The sequence below is a fragment of the Eucyclogobius newberryi genome, unplaced genomic scaffold (assembly GCF_026437365.1).
Source record: "Eucyclogobius newberryi isolate DKJ021-1_F unplaced genomic scaffold, fEucNew1.0.hap1 SCAF_232, whole genome shotgun sequence".
Lineage (NCBI taxonomy): Eukaryota > Metazoa > Chordata > Actinopteri > Gobiiformes > Gobiidae > Eucyclogobius > Eucyclogobius newberryi.
In genome coordinates, this window is record NW_027315871.1 from 30001 (window position 1) to 50000 (window position 20000).

Genomic DNA, 20000 nt, shown 5'->3' on the forward strand with positions numbered 1-20000 from the left:
ATGTCCCACTTTTTCAATGATTTATTTACATTTTCATTCAAACATACTTTTATTTGCGATTGATAAAAAATATGATCTTAAAGGAGACATATTATGCTTTTTTCCTAGTACTTAAAATAATAATTTATAAGCTACTTTGATTGTTATTTGACATGTTGTTCACTGTAAACTGCACTCTTGGTCTAAAATGGCTCAGTAATAGAAGCAAGAGGGCTCACTTCCTGTTAAAAATGCAGAATGGACAAGCTCCGCCTTTTTATCGTTAAGTTTAGCAGTAGATTTTGCATTTGCTTGATTTTATTTTAATCTTACGTGCGTGACAAGGGCAGGTTCGTGTAAGGCAGTGGGCGGGGATAGGGGGTAGGTGAAAAGAGGAATTTCTGGAACTCTCAATCCCACGTGCAGCACAATACAGGATTATTCAAACACGCATGAATCACTGTAAACGCTGTTATAATAATGTCATAAATGTTGATTTTGAATTGAAATATGTCCTTTTTATTTCCAGAGCCTGTCCCTCCTTTCAACAACGTGTACCCCATTCAATTATGCTCTTATTTATGTTTATTTGTGCTGTTGTTGTGTCTTTAGACTTCACTCACCGTATGTGTGACCGAATGATGCGTCGTTAGAGAAATTGCTTATGCCCAATGCTGTATTTTAATCATGATTATTAGTTATTTTAAATGATAGAAGTGGCAGATGTGTCATAAAATTGTATAAAATGATATTGTTACACCAACAAACTGATTTTTTTATTAAACTAAACTAGACCCTCTTCTAAACTAAACTAGACCATCTACTAAACTAAACTAGACCATCTACTAAACTAAACTAGACCATCTACTAAACTAAACTAGACCATCTACTAAACTAAACTATCTACTAAACTAAACTAGACTATCTACTAAACTAAACTAGACCATCTACTAAACTAAACTAGACCATCTACTAAACTAAACTATCTACTAAACTAAACTAGACCATCTACTAAACTAAACTATCTACTAAACTAAACTAGATCATCTACTAAACTAAACTAGACCATCTACTAAACTAAACTATCTACTAAACTAAACTAGACCATCTACTAAACTAAACTAGACCATCTACTAAACTAAACTATCTACTAAACTAAACTAGACCATCTACTAAACTAAACTAGACCCTCTACTAAACTAAACTAACCCATCTACTAAACTAAACTAGACCCTCTACTAAACTAAACTAGACCCTCTACTAAACTAAACTAGACCATCTACTAAACTAAACTAGACCCTCTACTAAACTAAACTAGACCATCTACTAAACTAAACTAGACCCTCTACTAAACTAAACTAGACCATCTACTAAACTAAACTAGACCATCTACTAAACTAAACTAGACCATCTACTAAACTAAACTAGACTATGGAGCGTATTGTCTATACTTAAGACAACCACCTCAAAAAGAGAGTATTAAGTGTTACTTTTTTTTAACCAAATTGAAAGTACCATTCACGGTTCTTGCAATACTTGCACCTCAAAAATTGGATTCTAGTCCAAATCGATCGAGAGAATGCTAAATCTCATTGCAATACTAAATAAGATTCTCAGTCATTTCTCATAATCATTTTAAACAGGCCTTTAGCCAATCACGGCAGAGCTGATCTCAAACTATGAGGATGGACGCTGTCCGCTCCGCGCTGCCAACGCTCATCAACAATCCAATAAAATGGACGCTGCAAGACAAGAACAATGGCACTTAAAGCGTGAAGTGTGTTATGCAAGGACACATTCTAATACCGTGTGTCACATTCACAGTTTTGAACGTCTTGAGATGTTCAGGGCGGCGAGATTAGAAGCGAGCGCGTCCAAATTGCACTTTGAGTGGCCACTTTAGCAAATGGCAAAGGCTGTAGTGATTTAGGTAATGCCACGTCTTCTGCAGAGAACTAAATCAACCGTATGTTTTTATGGCGTCTCAGTCTGCGTAAAATATGCTAATATTGTAGTTTAGATCTCTACAAACGTGCTATGAAATGCATGTCTGTTTATGTGCTTAAAATATGCACGGTTAAAGTTGTTAATTGTTCATTTTAGTTCATCTTAGGCGTCAAACTTGGTTGTAGGATTGTTAAAAGTTTCCAAAAACAAATACATATTGATACTAAAACTATTATACCAATACAAGCACATGGTGACGTAAAGAAAGGGCTGTTATTTTGTGTTGAAAATGTCTAAAAAAAGAGCATTTGAATTGATCATTGTGGAGTTTAAACTGCTCTTGAGGAATCTTAGTATGATCTTATTTGTTTTTAGATTGTAAAAGTAGGTGACAGACAACCAGACCATGAAGTCGCACCCACGGTAAACACCACAACAGAAGAATGTAGACGCTTTCAAATATTGTGAACAGATACATTATTATTCTGAGGCAAAAGTGAAGTGAAGAGACTAGAATGGAACAAAGACTATCACGAAATAGGATTTTTGTTTTGGTGAATGAAAACTGCTGAGTGAAATCAGAGTCAGGTTTAAATACATTTAACAGTTGTATTTCACATTATATATTGATGAATTTTGAGATTACGATGGAAAAAGTTCTGATTTTTAGGTTTCACTGGACAAATACTCTATCTACAGATACATTACATACACCAGAATATATACTTTTTATGAAGCTTAAATACAACTTGAAGTATAGACATTTTGTTCCATTATTTGTAAAAGAAAAACAAATGAACTTTTCTACAGTTCTACCCTGGAAATTAAAAATTCTTGCTTTTTTGTGTTTGTAGACAGTCTTACCGCCATTTTGCTTTATATCTGATGTCTGTTATGTGTTATAAACGTGTTGACTTTGCCTCCAGTCGCCTTCATTTGGAAACACTCTTATGGCAGAGCATTTGGCAGTGTCTGTAGTGTGATCTCTGCTCTTCCTCTGTTCAGGTGAGGATGGCGAAGGTGAAGCAGGTGGGGCTGTTGGCGGCCGGGTGTCAGCCGTGGAACAAAGACGTGTGCGCCGCCAGCGGAGATCGCTTCGCCTACTGTGCCACTCTCGCCATCTACATCTACCAGGTCGAGATCACTTTACACGCTTTACTTCCATTCTTGTTTAAAGGACACATATTCTGCACTTTTTGTATCGTTATTCACCTTTAAAATGCTTTACTTTGGCATCTCGTGTTTCAGAACTTAAAATAAGGCGATGATAATAGACGGTGACTCCAGAGCTTTACCTTTGGCATCACTAATCTGAGAAATTTGAAACTAGGTGTTTTATGAGGCTCAGAGGGAGAGGAACAAAAGTAATTGAAGCTTAAAAATATGTATTTTTTTAGTTTCAATGCTCTTCTTCAATATGTGTCCTGTACAAAGCTCAGTCAGGTTTAGTCCTGGTCCAAGTCCTGATCTTGTTCATCTTAAATCCTGCTCTAATCCAGGTTTATTCTTGGTCTACACCCGGTTTAGGTTAAGTTCTAGTTTGATTCTGGTTAAATTCTTGTCTTTAGAAAGGCTTACAGTTGTTGTAATGGTTAGTTTATTCCTGGTCTAGTTCTAGTTAACTCCTACTCTGGTATTTCCTGTTTTTACTGGTCTAGTGCTAACTCAGTCCTAGTCTAGTGCTGTTTTTCTCTCTGGTCTTTAGTGGATATAAAGCCTCACAGTTGTGGAAGCTTTAGTCCTGGTTGGTTCCAGTCTAGGTTTAGTTGCTCTGATCTTGCTGTTAAACCACTCAACACGTGTGGTTTCTGCAGTTGGACCAGCAGTACAATGAGTTCAAGCTGCGCTCCATCATGTCCGAGCACAAGAAGACGATCACGGCCATCAGCTGGAGCCCCGAGAACCCGGACCTGTTCGCCTCGGCCTCCGCGGACAACCTGCTCATCGTGTGGAACGTGGCCGAGCAGAAGGCCGTGGCACGCCTCGACAACACCAAAGGTGCAGCGCCAGAAATGCTCTTTTAGAAATGCTTCTAGTGTTGGCCGATATATAAATGTTGTTTTGAAGATATGCTCCACATCAGTGTATCGCTGATCAACAGCAACAGCACACATGATGACTGTGGCTTGCAGAAGTACTACTCTTTATGCATTTTGAATTAGCAAAAGTGTAGAGTTTAAAAGAATCAGCTTGAGTATAAAAGTGATTTATGTTTTGGGGCAAACAGCTTTGTTTGAGGATTTTTGGAGGCCGTTTCTTCTGTTTATTAAGACTTAAGACTGTAATTACTTTTTTGTTTTTCACAGTGTTGTTTGTGTTGCCTTTTGTTTTATTGAAAATAAATCATTCATGATTTAGTAACTGAATAGCAGAGGTGTGACAAAGCCCTTGTTCTCCAAGTCTAAAGTCTTTGGCCTCAAGGCCCAAGTCCTCTTCTTTGAGTTTGAAGTCCTTTGAAGGCCTTTATACACATTTTATTTTTGCAAATTCTTAATTTTTGAAAGTATTGTAAAGAGAAAACTGAAAATTCACAGAGCTCCAAACCCACGTTGAGTCCCGAGCCGTAGTCTCAAGTGATCAAAATAGTGACGGCTCAACAAAAAACAGATAAAATAAATAGATAATGATATAAGTTAGGTACAAAAACCCCAATCTTCGTATTGTCACATTGAGTACTGTTTGTAAAAGTGTGTGATAGCCCCGCCCTCTCTCCCAGGAGTGCCTGCGTCTGTGAGTTGGTGCTGGAACTGCTCGGAGGGCGTGGCGTTTGTGTCTCAGCGTGGGCCTCTCTACATTTGGGTTTACGGGGGTCCGGACCCCGGCGTGACGGTGCATAAAGAGGCCCACTCCTTCCTCTCAGACATTTGCCTCTTCAGATGGCACCCGACCAAAAAGGGCAAGCTGGTCTTTGGACACACTGACGGGAGCTTGTCCGTCTTCCAGCCAGGTACAACTACACCCATCATGGACATCCCAGATATTTGTGGATTGTATTTATTGTTTGTATTTTTTACTGCGCTCTCCTTCTCTGTCTGGGGAGTGTCTTGTGGGGGAATGGACGCCATGACTGGAGACTTAAGGATTGTCCCATTAGAACCAGTGCATTGTCCCATTAGAACCAGTGCATTGTCCCATTAGAACCAGTGCATTGTCCCATTAGAACCAGTGCATTGTCACATTAGAACCAGTGTATTGTCCCATTAGAACCAGTGCATTGTCCCATTAGAACCAGTGCATTGTCCCATTAGAACCAGTGTATTGTCCCATTAGAACCAGTGCATTGTCCCATTAGAACCAGTGCATTGTCCCATTAGAACCAGTGCATTGTCCCATTAGAACCAGTGCATTGTCCCATTAGAACCAGTGTATTGTCCCATTAGAACCAGTGCATTGTCCCATTAGAACCAGTGCATTGTCCCATTAGAACCAGTGCATTGTCCCATTAGAACCAGTGCATTGTCCCATTAGAACCAGTGCATTGTCCCATTAGAACATTAGAACCAGTGCATTGTCCCATTAGAACCAGTGCATTTAGACCAAAAGTCACATCATTTAGATTTAGTGGAGACCTGCTGACCTCGACTGGGGATGTCGTCGGACGGTGGAAGGAATACTTTGAGGACCTCCTTAATCCCCCCGTCACGTCTTCCAAAGAGGAAGCAGAGACCAGGGACTCAGAGGCTGACTCGTCAATCACCCAAGCTGAAGTCACTGAGGTTGTTGGCAAACTCCTCAGTGGCTCTGGGGGTGGATGAGATCCGCCCTGAGGACCTAGTCTCTGGATGTTGTAGGACTGTCTTGGCTGACACGTCTCTGCAACATCGATAGACGAACCTCGGATTCAGGAGGAGCAGAGTGGCTTTCGTCCGGGTTGTGGACCAGCTCTATACTCTCCATCGGGTGCTCGAGGGTTCATGGGAGTCACGTGTGCTTTGTGGATCTGGAGAAGGCTTTCGACCTGGGAACGCCTCAGGATCCCAGGAAGTGTTTGGGGAGAGGGAGGTCTTGGAGTCCCCGGATAAGCGAAAGAAGATGTCTGGTCATGAAGTTAAAGTGATGTAAAATAATGTAAAACCTCTGGTTTATCTGGCCCTTTATGAAAAGAGAAGCAGCAAATGATCAAAATAGCTGAAAAAAACAGATCCGTTGTTGTTGTTTCAATATTTGCCAGTTGTTAAAATGTAAACGTCTTTTCTTAGTTACTGTAATAGTGAATTTAGAAGTCTAACCTCATATGAGTCATATAATGTGTCAAATGTAATTTTATAGTCGTTTTTATTTTTTGAACTCTTTCAGGTTTTAAAAGTCAGAAGCACGTGTTACGACCGGAGGCTCTGGAGGGAACAGATGAAGAAGACCCTGTCAGTGCTCTGGAGTGGGACCCTTTATCCACCGACTATTTACTGGGTAAAATACCCGTATCACACCACGTTTACATGACTATTCAGTTCTGCCTGATTATAAAATATAATAGGTTTGTGTTTCAAACACTCTTCATACTTTTGTTGTGTCGGGCACATTTGTGGAAGTTTCTGCTTGTTATTAAAAGCCATTAAATCAAACGACCCAATAGTTCGATCTGATGCTATTGTTTGTTTACAGCACAGAATAAATCTGATCATCAAAAACACTTAGTGATACAATGATCTTTTGCATGTAAAGCCAGTGTTAGGTCAGGTGTTTGAACTCGCACTCTTAAGCTTTGCTCTTGTGAACTCATCTATTACAGAATAAAACTACGCTCCAAAATACATTGTCATTGTAATGTAATGTTCTCTGGTCTTTTTCTCAGTGTCGAACCTGCACAACGGGATCCGCCTGGTGGACAGTGAAGCCTTGGCCTGCATCACGTCCTTCTGCTTCCCCTCGTCTGCTGCTTCAGTGCAGTGTCTGGCCTGGGTCCATTCTGCTCCCGGCATGTTCATCACCGGAGGTAACCACGGGCAAAATCAAACAAGACGTCCAAATCAAATCTAAATCTAAAGCTAAAGTGGGCGTGGCAAACGAAGCCTCAAAATGAATGAAATGAAGCCTCAAAATGAACCATTTCCACGTAACAAGGAAGTCACAACACGGAGGCTTCAGTCCTGCTGTGTTCACGTGAAAATGTTTCATACGTATTCTTTTTATTGTTATAATCCACAAAAAGTCCTGCACACTGGTGAGAAACCTTTGTAATACCATGAATTCCCCAGTAGATGGCAGCATTTTGAGGCTTCATTTTGTTATAGCTTTGTGCTTAGACTGGTTCACGAGGCTTCACTTTTTCCATGATGGGTGGAGTGGGCCATATGAGGGTCATATAGAGCAGAGAGCCAGGGTCATATAGAGCAGAGAGCCAGGATCATATAGAGCAGAGGGCCAGGGTCATATAGAGCAGAGGGCCAGGATCATATAGAGCAGAGGGCCAGGGTCATATAGAGCAGAGGGCCAGGGTCATATAGAGCAGAGGGCCAGGGTCATATAGAGCAGAGAGCCAGGGTCATATAGAGCAGAGGGCCAGGGTCATATAGAGCAGAGGGCCAGGGTCATATAGAGCAGAGAGCCAGGATCATATAGAGCAGAGGGCCAGGGTCATATAGAGCAGAGGGCCAGGGTCATATAGAGCAGAGGGCCAGGGTCATATAGAGCAGAGAGCCAGGATCATATAGAGCAGAGGGCCAGGGTCATATAGAGCAGAGGGCCAGGGTCATATAGAGCAGAGGGCCAGGGTCATATAGAGCAGAGAGCCAGGGTCATATAGAGCAGAGGGCCAGGGTCATATAGAGCAGAGGGCCAGGGTCATATAGAGCAGAGGGCCAGGGTCATATAGAGCAGAGAGCCAGGGTCATATAGAGCAGAGGGCCAGGGTCATATAGAGCAGAGGGCCAGGGTCATATAGAGCAGAGGGCCAGGGTCATATAGAGCAGAGAGCCAGGGTCATATAGAGCAGAGGGCCAGGGTCACTACATGTTTATTTTGTGTTGATTGGACCAATGTCAGAAGTGAAATCCACATTTAAAGTCGAGCGTTTATGTACGATATTAAGCCTAACGTCACACGCTTGTTCCAGCTAACGACAAAAAGACATTAGGTCTTAAGTTTCACTCATAAACGGGGAGAAAATATTGTTAATTGTTGATGAGGATGAATGATGAGAAGCTCGAGAGAAAGAGACGAGCCGCGTCAGGGAGAGCGAGAAGGAAAAACTGAACTTTCGGTCAAATTGGGCAATATTTAAGAAAAAACTAAAGGTAAAAAGAGACAAGCTGTTGCTGTTACTTTCTTCACACAAGAGAGCGGTGACTCCTCTTCAGTACCTGCTATTACTGCCCCACGATCGGCTTTAGACCTGACCATCCATCCTTCAGTTTCAGCCCTGATGATGGGGACATCTTCCTATTTTATGCACCATTCAAGCATTATTAGGTCTGCAATGCTTTAAACGGGACACACAGTATGATGCAAAATAGTTTGAGTCATCTTTATTCTTCTGCTCTATTCTAGCATCAAGTCAAAAGTCTGTATAGCACAATGTGGGGGTGTCATTCAAATGTTGTATTTATTCAAGCTATTATTTCACGGCAAAACATTAAGAACAAAGGGGAAGAGACCGGCTAAAACACTCATCATTCATTACAAACATTTACAGGAGTCTTTGAAAATGAGGTACAGTCCTTGTGCTTCAGTGGTCTATAAGAGAAGCTTCCTGAGGTACAGTCCTTGTGCTTCAGTGGTTTATAAGAGAAGCTTCCTGAGGTACAGTCCTTGTGCTTCAGTGGTTTATAAGAGAAGCTTCCTGAGGTACAGTCCTTGTGCTTCAGTGGTCTATAAGAGAAGCTTCCTGAGGTACAGTCCTTGTGCTTCAGTGGTTTATAAGAGAAGCTTCCTGAGGTACAGTCCTTGTGCTTCAGTGGTTTATAAGAGAAGCTTCCTGAGGTACAGTCCTTGTGCTTCAGTGGTTTATAAGAGAGGCTTCCTGAGGTACAGTCCTTGTGCTTCAGTGGTTTATAAGAGAGGCTTCCTGAGGTACAGTCCTTGTGCTTCAGTGGTTTATAAGAGAAGCTTCCTGAGGTACAGTCCTTGTGCTTCAGTGGTTTATAAGAGAGGCTTCCTGAGGTACAGTCCTTGTGCTTCAGTGGTTTATAAGAGAGGCTTCCTGAGGTACAGTCCTTGTGCTTCAGTGGTTTATAAGAGAAGCTTCCTGAGGTACAGTCCTTGTGCTTCAGTGGTTTATAAGAGAAGCTTCCTGAGGTACAGTCCTTGTGCTTCAGTGGTTTATAAGAGAGGCTTCCTGAGGTACAGTCCTTGTGCTTCAGTGGTTTATAAGGGAAGCTTCCTGAGGTACAGTCCTTGTGCTTCAGTGGTTTATAAGAGAGGCTTCCTGAGGTACAGTCCTTGTGCTTCAGTGGTTTATAAGAGAAGCTTCCTGAGGTACAGTCCTTGTGCTTCAGTGGTTTATAAGAGAAGCTTCCTGAGGTACAGTCCTTGTGCTTCAGTGGTTTATAAGAGAAGCTTCCTGAGGTACAGTCCTTGTGCTTCAGTGGTTTATAAGAGAAGCTTCCTGAGGTACAGTCCTTGTGCTTCAGTGGTTTATAAGAGAAGCTTCCTGAGGTACAGTCCTTGTGCTTCAGTGGTTTATAAGAGAGGCTTCCTGAGGTACAGTCCTTGTGCTTCAGTGGTTTATAAGAGAAGCTTCCTGAGGTACAGTCCTTGTGCTTCAGTGGTTTATAAGAGAAGCTTCCTGAGGTACAGTCCTTGTGCTTCAGTGGTTTATAAGAGAAGCTTCCTGAGGTACAGTCCTTGTGCTTCAGTGGTTTATAAGAGAAGCTTCCTGAGGTACAGTCCTTGTGCTTCAGTGGTTTATAAGGGAAGCTTCCTGAGGTACAGTCCTTGTGCTTCAGTGGTCTATAAGAGAAGCTTCCTGAGGTACAGTCCTTGTGCTTCAGTGGTTTATAAGAGAAGCTTCCTGAGGTACAGTCCTTGTGCTTCAGTGGTTTATAAGAGAAGCTTCCTGAGGTACAGTCCTTGTGCTTCAGTGGTTTATAAGAGAGGCTTCCTGAGGTACAGTCCTTGTGCTTCAGTGGTTTATAAGAGAAGCTTCCTGAGGTACAGTCCTTGTGCTTCAGTGGTTTATAAGAGAGGCTTCCTGAGGTACAGTCCTTGTGCTTCAGTGGTTTATAAGGGAAGCTTCCTGAGATACAGTCCTTGTGCTTCAGTGGTTTATAAGAGAGGCTTCCTGAGGTACAGTCCTTGTGCCTCAGTGGTTTATAAGAGAGGCTTCCTGAGGTACAGTCCTTGTGCTTCAGTGGTTTATAAGAGAAGCTTCCTGAGGTACAGTCCTTGTGCTTCAGTGGTTTATAAGAGAAGCTTCCTGAGGTACAGTCCTTGTGCTTCAGTGGTTTATAAGAGAAGCTTCCTGAGGTACAGTCCTTGTGCTTCAGTGGTTTATAAGAGAAGCTTCCTGAGGTACAGTCCTTGTGCTTCAGTGGTTTATAAGAGAAGCTTCCTGAGGTACAGTCCTTGTGCTTCAGTGGTTTATAAGAGAAGCTTCCTGAGGTACAGTCCTTGTGCTTCAGTGGTTTATAAGAGAGGCTTCCTGAGGTACAGTCCTTGTGCTTCAGTGGTTTATAAGAGAAGCTTCCTGAGGTACAGTCCTTGTGCTTCAGTGGTTTATAAGAGAAGCTTCCTGAGGTACAGTCCTTGTGCTTCAGTGGTTTATAAGAGAAGCTTCCTGAGGTACAGTCCTTGTGCTTCAGTGGTTTATAAGAGAAGCTTCCTGAGGTACAGTCCTTGTGCTTCAGTGGTTTATAAGAGAAGCTTCCTGAGGTACAGTCCATGTGCTTCAGTGGTTTATAAGGGAAGCTTCCTGAGGTACAGTCCTTGTGCTTCAGTGGTCTATAAGAGAAGCTTCCTGAGGTACAGTCCTTGTGCTTCAGTGGTTTATAAGAGAAGCTTCCTGAGGTACAGTCCTTGTGCTTCAGTGGTTTATAAGAGAAGCTTCCTGAGGTACAGTCCTTGTGCTTCAGTGGTTTATAAGAGAGGCTTCCTGAGGTACAGTCCTTGTGCTTCAGTGGTTTATAAGAGAAGCTTCCTGAGGTACAGTCCTTGTGCTTCAGTGGTTTATAAGAGAGGCTTCCTGAGGTACAGTCCTTGTGCTTCAGTGGTTTATAAGAGAGGCTTCCTGAGGTACAGTCCTTGTGCCTCAGTGGTTTATAAGAGAGGCTTCCTGAGGTACAGTCCTTGTGCTTCAGTGGTTTATAAGAGAAGCTTCCTGAGGTACAGTCCTTGTGCTTCAGTGGTTTATAAGAGAAGCTTCCTGAGGTACAGTCCTTGTGCTTCAGTGGTTTATAAGAGAAGCTTCCTGAGGTACAGTCCTTGTGCTTCAGTGGTTTATAAGAGAAGCTTCCTGAGGTACAGTCCTTGTGCTTCAGTGGTTTATAAGAGAAGCTTCCTGAGGTACAGTCCTTGTGCTTCAGTGGTTTATAAGAGAAGCTTCCTGAGGTACAGTCCTTGTGCCTCAGTGGTTTATAAGAGAAGCTTCCTGAGGTACAGTCCTTGTGCTTCAGTGGTTTATAAGAGAAGCTTCCTGAGGTACAGTCCTTGTGCCTCAGTGGTTTATAAGAGAGGCTTCCTGAGGTACAGTCCTTGTGCTTCAGTGGTTTATAAGAGAAGCTTCCTGAGGTACAGTCCTTGTGCTTCAGTGGTTTATAAGAGAAGCTTCCTGAGGTACAGTCCTTGTGCTTCAGTGGTTTATAAGAGAAGCTCCCTGAGGTACAGTCCTTGTGCTTCAGTGGTTTATAAGAGAAGCTTCCTGAGGTACAGTCCTTGTGCTTCAGTGGTTTATAAGAGAAGCTTCCTGAGGTACAGTCCTTGTGCTTCAGTGGTTTATATGAGAAGCTTCCTGAGGTACAGTCCTTGTGCTTCAGTGGTTTATAAGAGAGGCTTCCTGAGGTACAGTCCTTGTGCCTCAGTGGTTTATAAGAGAGGCTTCCTGAGGTACAGTCCTTGTGCTTCAGTGGTTTATAAGAGAAGCTTCCTGAGGTACAGTCCTTGTGCTTCAGTGGTTTATAAGAGAGGCTTCCTGAGGTACAGTCCTTGTGCTTCAGTGGTTTATAAGAGAGGCTTCCTGAGGTACAGTCCTTGTGCTTCAGTGGTTTATAAGAGAGGCTTCCTGAGGTACAGTCCTTGTGCTTCAGTGGTTTATAAGAGAAGCTTCCTGAGGTACAGTCCTTTTGCTTCAGTGGTTTATAAGAGAAGCTTCCTGAGGTACAGTCCTTGTGCCTCAGTGGTTTATAAGAGAGGCTTCCTGAGGTACAGTCCTTGTGCTTCAGTGGTTTATAAGAGAAGCTTCCTGAGGTACAGTCCTTGTGCTTCAGTGATTTATAAGAGAAGCTTCCTGAGGTACAGTCCTTGTGCTTCAGTGGTTTATAAGAGAAGCTTCCTGAGGTACAGTCCTTGTGCTTCAGTGGTTTATAAGAGAAGCTTCCTGAGGTACAGTCCTTGTGCTTCAGTGGTTTATAAGAGAGGCTTCCTGAGGTACAGTCCTTGTGCTTCAGTGGTTTATAAGAGAAGCTTCCTGAGGTACAGTCCTTGTGCTTCAGTGGTTTATAAGAGAAGCTTCCTGAGGTACAGTCCTTGTGCTTCAGTGGTTTATAAGAGAAGCTTCCTGAGGTACAGTCCTTGTGCTTCAGTGGTTTATAAGAGAAGCTTCCTGAGGTACAGTCCTTGTGCTTCAGTGGTTTATAAGAGAGGCTTCCTGAGGTACAGTCCTTGTGCTTCAGTGGTTTATAAGAGAAGCTTCCTGAGGTACAGTCCTTGTGCTTCAGTGGTTTATAAGAGAAGCTTCCTGAGGTACAGTCCTTGTGCTTCAGTGGTTTATAAGAGAAGCTTCCTGAGGTACAGTCCTTGTGCTTCAGTGGTTTATAAGAGAAGCTTCCTGAGGTACAGTCCTTGTGCTTCAGTGGTTTATAAGAGAGGCTTCCTGAGGTACAGTCCTTGTGCCTCAGTGGTTTATAAGAGAGGCTTCCTGAGGTACAGTCCTTGTGCTTCAGTGGTTTATAAGAGAAGCTTCCTGAGGTACAGTCCTTGTGCTTCAGTGGTTTATAAGAGAGGCTTCCTGAGGTACAGTCCTTGTGCTTCAGTGGTTTATAAGAGAAGCTTCCTGAGGTACAGTCCTTGTGCTTCAGTGGTTTATAAGAGAGGCTTCCTGAGGTACAGTCCTTGTGCTTCAGTGGTTTATAAGAGAAGCTTCCTGAGGTACAGTCCTTGTGCTTCAGTGGTTTATAAGAGAAGCTTCCTGAGGTACAGTCCTTGTGCTTCAGTGGTTTATAAGAGAAGCTTCCCGAGGTACAGTCCTTGTGCTTCAGTGGTTTATAAGAGAAGCTTCCTGAGGTACAGTCCTTGTGCTTCAGTGGTTTATAAGAGAAGCTTCCTGAGGTACAGTCCTTGTGCTTCAGTGGTTTTTAAGAGAGGCTTCCTGAGGTACAGTCCTTGTGCTTCAGTGGTTTATAAGAGAGGCTTCCTGAGGTACAGTCCTTGTGCTTCAGTGGTTTATAAGAGAAGCTTCCTGAGGTACAGTCCTTGTGCTTCAGTGGTTTATAAGAGAAGCTTCCTGAGGTACAGTCCTTGTGCTTCAGTGGTTTATAAGAGAAGCTTCCTGAGGTACAGTCCTTGTGCTTCAGTGGTTTATAAGAGAGGCTTCCTGAGGTACAGTCCTTGTGCTTCAGTGGTTTATAAGAGAAGCTTCCTGAGGTACAGTCCTTGTGCTTCAGTGGTTTATAAGAGAGGCTTCCTGAGGTACAGTCCTTGTGCCGTGGTGTCCTGGCTGATGCAGTCTGGGCTCTGTGTTCCCCTCACAGACTCGCAGGTGGGCGTGCTCAGGGTGTGGAACGTCTCTCGCTCGACGCCGCTGGACAGCTTCAAACTGAAGAAGACGGGATTTCACGCTCTCCACGTCCTCAACTCTCCGCTCTCTAAGAAAGGTGAGACTTCTGAACGGCGCCGCAGACACACTCAGGTCTTTCTGCTGCATAACGTTGTCTTTTTACTTTAAGAATTATGTTTTCTATATCATGCTTTATTTAACAATTATTATTATCCTTTAGGACAGAAAATACTAATCGAAATGCGATGTATTGTCGCAGAGAATATAAAGATAAACAACGATATTGAAACTACGTCATGCCACAACGACCAAAAGCAGAATAAACCTTTAGATAACCACAACGAGCTGCAACAAATAAAATTGCTTCACTTTAAACACTAATATACGACTAAAATGAATGATGACAAGAAAAGGTACGTACAATAAATATTGAGGCCCAGAAATATGGTTCCATCTGTCATTTACTGAACAATACGTCGACGCAATAATTACTTTTACTACAGCAACTCTAACTTTGACAGTTACTGAAATGCACTGTCGCTACGCATCATTCCAGTTTTAATTCTGAAGCACATGCAAACAAGTTCAATACATATACATATAAGAAATAATCTCATATTAATTATAAAGCGTTAGACTTCTGTCTCAGTCCACGTAGGTTTACTCCTTTATCTGCACTTCATCTTCCAACATTAAACGTGGGCGATATTGACAGTGATATTACAGAAGTTTCTCAATATATTTCCCCCCACTGTTATGATCCAGGAAAGTGCTAAAACGTGTCTGTAAATGTCCTGGATGATTGAAAAATAAATAAAATAAATAAAATAAATAAAATAAATAAAATAAATAAAATAAATAAAATAAATAAAATAAATAAATAAAATAAATAAAATAAATAAAATAAATAAAATAAATAAAATAAATAAAATAAATGAAATAAATATCTTGGTTGAGGTTCAAGTATCGCACAGAACGTGAACGAACTATAAAATCAACCACAAAAGAGCAGAAATATGATATTTTGAATCTTCTCTTTTTGAGGTAATTTAAATAGTAGTAAGTAGTTTGAATTGTAGACAGTACACTTGATATTCTAATTTTGCACATCTCAAGAACATCAGTTATATTATTCATTTATACCTTGCACGTATTACTTGCGGGTGTTTTAGCTGCTGAAAAATAGCTTGACACCACCTGTTTGTCCCCAAAGAGCTTAGATAAGTTATTAGACAGCAGAAACGTTAGGCGCCGCACCTCTAAGTCTCCTGTTTTATCCCCCTTCAGCCCAGAGTGTGTGTTCTCCCAGTAAGAGCCAGCACCTGAGCTCCACCAGTGAAGCCGTGCCTCCGCCCACTCTGTCCCAGAACCACGCCTTCTCCCTGCCCCCGGGCCACGCCGTCTGCTGCTTCCTGGACGGAGGGGTCGGCCTCTACAACATGGGTGCTAAGAAGTGGGACTTTCTACGAGACCTGGTATTTGGCAGCAGCAACACAAAAACGTATTTAAAGTTGACAATCGCAGGGATTCAGATGAACACAAACGCCTGTAGCAGATGCGTTCACATGACATGACAACATCCCTGTAGAGGCTGTGCAGATGACATCACTAACAGTGGGATATCAGCAGTGAGGGGCAAAAGTGTGTGTTAGAATGAAACGTTCTCCTGTAAGAGCTTAAAACACATCTACAATGTGAAAAAGCTGCTACAGTCTAATGAAATATACAAATCCAAACAGACACAGCAGCTGCACTCACATTTATCACCGGCTATGTTCACATCCACACCAAAATCTGATTATCATCTGCTTTATTATCGAATCAGGGGGATCATGATCAGAAAGAGAGTTGACTGGCATCAGATTTGGCAGTTTATAAGAGCGAGAGTGAATGCAAGTTTGAATTGAACCCAGCAAGTCAATAACAAACACAACTCTATTGAAATTGTACTCTCTTGTACACAACAACATTTTAAACACGATGCAAATACATTTGAGGTAAAACGTTTGTGTTTGCATTTTGCTCTTGAGTATTCCCTGCACTCTTAAGCGACCTCGCACAGGGTTAATACATTGTTAACCCTACATATAAGCGCACTGAACTAAGCAGCGAGCCTCACGCCAGATTCACGCAGCGTTTTTGAGCAGCATGAATAAGGGGAACGGGCGTCAAAGTGCAAACAACACAACGTAATAATCAGAAAACTCCCTTCAAAGTCACAGAAACCCAGAACTGTAAAACAAGCCTGTCCCGAATGTGCAATGATATAATTAGTCAAAATGAAAGTTTAATAAGCTGTGTGTTTGGCCTATAATAGTTTGATTTGCCCAAATGCAATGTTTAATTAGCCATTTTAAGAAAGCCCGGGCCCACAGTTGCTCCATACTTTTATATATATATTTTGAATACACCAGTTACACAAATTTGATTCACACAGAAAAATAAAAAAAGATGAAACATGTGCTACTTACCATTTTAGAGCCAGTAGAAAACAGCAGAAGAAAACATCATCGTATTTAATCATCTATAATAGTGATTTCACGTAATTTCATCAACGCTATTTTATCCATAAAAGATTGATCCTCTATTTACGGCAGACTGTGCTTTTATACCTTTGGATGAGTGCAGTGAGTGGCAAAGAGAAAACTAAAATATTTACTCATCAAAATCTGGCAATATTCATATTTTCAGGTTCATTTTCATTGTCAGTGAACAAAATTCATGCAACCGCAGCCAAGATACTGACTTTAGGATGAAGCCTTTCTCTTCTTCAATAAGATCTGAGTCTGTTGTTGTTCTAATGACTTAAACCTCCATGGACAAAAATGAGGGGGAAAAAGCATTGAAAAGCACTTTATTAGCTGTGCACAAAAACCTCCATAGATTAAAACGAAGGACAAGTCAGAGTTTGCTGTTTAACTGTCAAAATGTAGATGTTTGGACCTGGTTCATTGTTAGTACGTTTGTAATTACTGGGCCATCCACAGGAAACAAAAGCGGACAAAAGTCTCCGTTAGAGCTGTTCTTCTGGACGTTTCCCGCTCAGACTTCTCTCGCTGTTCTTCCCAGGGCCACATAGAGACCATTTTTGACTGTAAGTTCAAACCAGACGACCCAAACCTTTTAGCCACAGCCAGTTTCGACGGCACCATCAAAATCTGGGACACGGACACCCTCACCGCGGTGTATACTTCGCCGGGGAACGAAGGCGTGGTCTACTCCCTGTCATGGGCCCCAGGTACACACGGCACTGTAACACAACGCTCAGTATGCACATCTGAGACAATCACACTCGTACTTTCAGAGTTTTCAGAGTTTTCAAGGGCAATAAAAGGTCCTTTGAAACGACAAATCAAGTTGTTATACTGTGAATGAATAGGTTTTTAAAAGAACTGTGTGTTGTCTGATCTCTTGGTTTAAAAAAGTAAGAATCACAACTGAGCCTGTGTTTCCAGAGTGTTTACCTGCAGATAGAGACACATCCAAGTGTTTGTCCTGCTCAGTTCGTGTCCTCCCGAGGTCAAACTAGCTCTGAATCTTGATTAGTTTAGCTGGGCTTTAGGTAGGGACAAAGCACAGGTTTAAACACACTGATTTACATTTTCAAACTGGCAACACAAATGATAGACTCGTGTGAGGCTCAGCTTGGCCATTGTGCCCAATGTTTTTGCAATTAAGAATAAATCAACATTACAATTATGATCGGTAAAAGCTGTATTCGAGTTGAACGTGTGCCTCGTATCCGGGGACAAAGACATTTCAAATATTCTACATACCTTTCTCTTTAAGTCAGGTGAATAGTTTTGGTCATTTTGTTGTTGTAAAAAGTAATTTATAGTTTTATATTTGCAGGAGATCTAAACTGCATCGCGGGTGCAACGTCTCGTAACGGCGCGTTCATCTGGGACGTACGAAAAGGGAAAATTATCACACGCTTTAATGAGGTGAGCGTTTTACAGATATATTATCCAACAATCTTTTACGAAACAGTGAATAATAATATGTAAACTCCTCTCAGCATGGTAAAAATGGCATATTCTGTATATCGTGGAGTCATAAGGATTCGAAGAGGATCGCCACCTGCAGCGGGGATGGATTCTGGTGAGCCCCAGGCACAATCTGCAGAAAACACTAGAGCACTATGTGTCAGTTATTCAAGCTGTTTTCCACAGTATAATTCGGACGATTGATGGCAAAATCCTGCACAAATACAAACATCCAGCTGCTGTTTTTGGCTGCGACTGGAGCCAGAATAACAAGTGAGTCACAATATATGTCTCATATCAAACCCCAGCAGAGTAGATTTAGACTGAATATTGTATGTGTAATGAATATGAATATTGTATGTGTAATGCTTCAGTGAGAGACTGATCCACCCTCGCTGTGTGAAGGAAAGGTTCCGTAGGTCTTTCCTTCCTGCTGCTGTCAGACTTTATAACAAAAACTGTTAGTACTGAACACTCGCAATACTGACCTAACCTAATACTGATGTGCAATTCTGTCATATGTGCAATTGCTGTTGGAATTCATGTGCAATTCATGTGCAATTACTGTGAAATTCATGTGCAATCTATGTGCTGTTGTGACACATATTCATGTGCAATTACTGTCGTGATCACATGTATTTATGTATTTATTTATTTGTCTATGGGAGTTTTTATTTATTTATAGGAGATCTTCTACTGAAAGTGTTTTTCAGACTTCCTATATGTGATCTGTTCTTCTGTATCTACCTCTGTATCTACCTGTGTTGCACCAATGAAATTTCCCCATGTGGGACAATAAAGGAATATCTTATCTTATCTTATCTTACAAAGTACTAGAAAAGCAACAACATCACAACAGCTAATTGAATACTTGAGTAAAAACCGAGCGGTGTCTGACTGCACTGTTGTGTCACAGAGATATGATTGCGACGGGCTGTGAAGATAAGAACGTGCGGGTGTATTATTTGGCCACGAGCTCGGACCAGCCTCTAAAAGTGTTCACGGGACATTTGGCCAAAGTGTTCCACGTGCGCTGGTCCCCGCTCCGGGAGGGCATCCTCTGCTCCGGCTCGGATGACGGGTGAGTGCAGCATCAGCCACATTATGTTTGAACAATCACTAACAGAGAGCACTGTGTGGGGCTGTTTTATGAGGAGTATTCATGGTTTGTATTCTTACTCTGAGGTCTGTGCTCCTTATGCCTGGAGGGAAATATGTTTTGTGATTGCACTGAGCAGAAGCACAAACAAACCTTGAATTAAACGATATCTTCATGTCCTCGTCGTCCTCGCTTGGTCTTGATTTGTTGGCTGGCTTTGTTTTGCAGCACAGTGCGTATCTGGGACTACACTCAGGACGCCTGTATAAACGTGCTGAGCGGACACACAGCTCCAGTCAGAGGCCTCATGTGGAACACAGAAGTGCCATATCTGCTCATCTCAGGTTAACACGCTCATTCACATAAGAGTTTCCTCCATTGTCCACATTTCTAACGACATTCCTCTCAGGTTCTTGGGACTACACAATCCGAGTGTGGGACACCAGGGATGGGACGTGTCTGGACACAGTCTATGATCATGGAGCCGATGTCTACGGTAACTATATTATTACGATTAGAGGATTATTAAACTTTGACACAGACACTTGGTGAGTCCACGATGCTTTATAGAGCCACATTCCAGCTCCCAGGCCCGGCACGTACTATTGAAGTGAAACATAAACTCTTACACGGTCCTAACATTACAGTTACAGTTAAAGTGTCTCATTATGAGGTCGTCTGCAGTAATGAGACACTTTATCTCAATGTTCTTTTTTATTATAAAAACTAACAGAACAAGAACAGAGCGCAGACAGACACAAAAATAAAGAAAATAGAAATAAAATATAATAGCGGGTCCCATCTAGAAAAACACATTTTCATTGTGAGTTAAATTTTCCATCTTTATTTTTCTTTTATTATAGACATGGTCATGTCAAATTAAAGTATATTTCTTTATATTATGTGTTTTGAATATTTCTTCATTGTACTGTAATTGCAATTTTCTAAGAGACCGTGCAGACATTAAAAGAGCAGCTTAAGGATTAGCTCAATAAAAGTACAGATAACATCATACATGTGCCTGAATCTAATCTAAACCAGGACTACATATTTCAGGATTGTGCAAATTCAAACACAAACTAACCAGGAATAAAATCAAGACTAAAACCAGGACTAAACATGG

At 41.8% G+C, this 20000-nt stretch overlaps 1 protein-coding gene across 1 annotated transcript in view; it reads left to right on the forward strand.

Moving 5' to 3' along the window:
* wdr17 (WD repeat domain 17) overlaps positions 1 to 20000 on the forward strand; it is a 45157-nt gene that overhangs the window by 967 nt on the left and 24190 nt on the right. Inside the window, exons 2-15 of the mRNA XM_072459562.1 lie at positions 2932 to 3060; positions 3741 to 3924; positions 4643 to 4873; positions 6223 to 6333; positions 6719 to 6859; positions 13767 to 13889; positions 15080 to 15267; positions 16862 to 17030; positions 17645 to 17736; positions 17811 to 17893; positions 17965 to 18051; positions 18695 to 18859; positions 19106 to 19221; positions 19287 to 19373. Coding sequence (XP_072315663.1) covers positions 2938 to 3060; positions 3741 to 3924; positions 4643 to 4873; positions 6223 to 6333; positions 6719 to 6859; positions 13767 to 13889; positions 15080 to 15267; positions 16862 to 17030; positions 17645 to 17736; positions 17811 to 17893; positions 17965 to 18051; positions 18695 to 18859; positions 19106 to 19221; positions 19287 to 19373 — 1900 coding nt within the window. The 5' untranslated portion in view covers positions 2932 to 2937. The remainder of the gene's footprint in view (positions 1 to 2931; positions 3061 to 3740; positions 3925 to 4642; positions 4874 to 6222; positions 6334 to 6718; positions 6860 to 13766; positions 13890 to 15079; positions 15268 to 16861; positions 17031 to 17644; positions 17737 to 17810; positions 17894 to 17964; positions 18052 to 18694; positions 18860 to 19105; positions 19222 to 19286; positions 19374 to 20000) is intronic.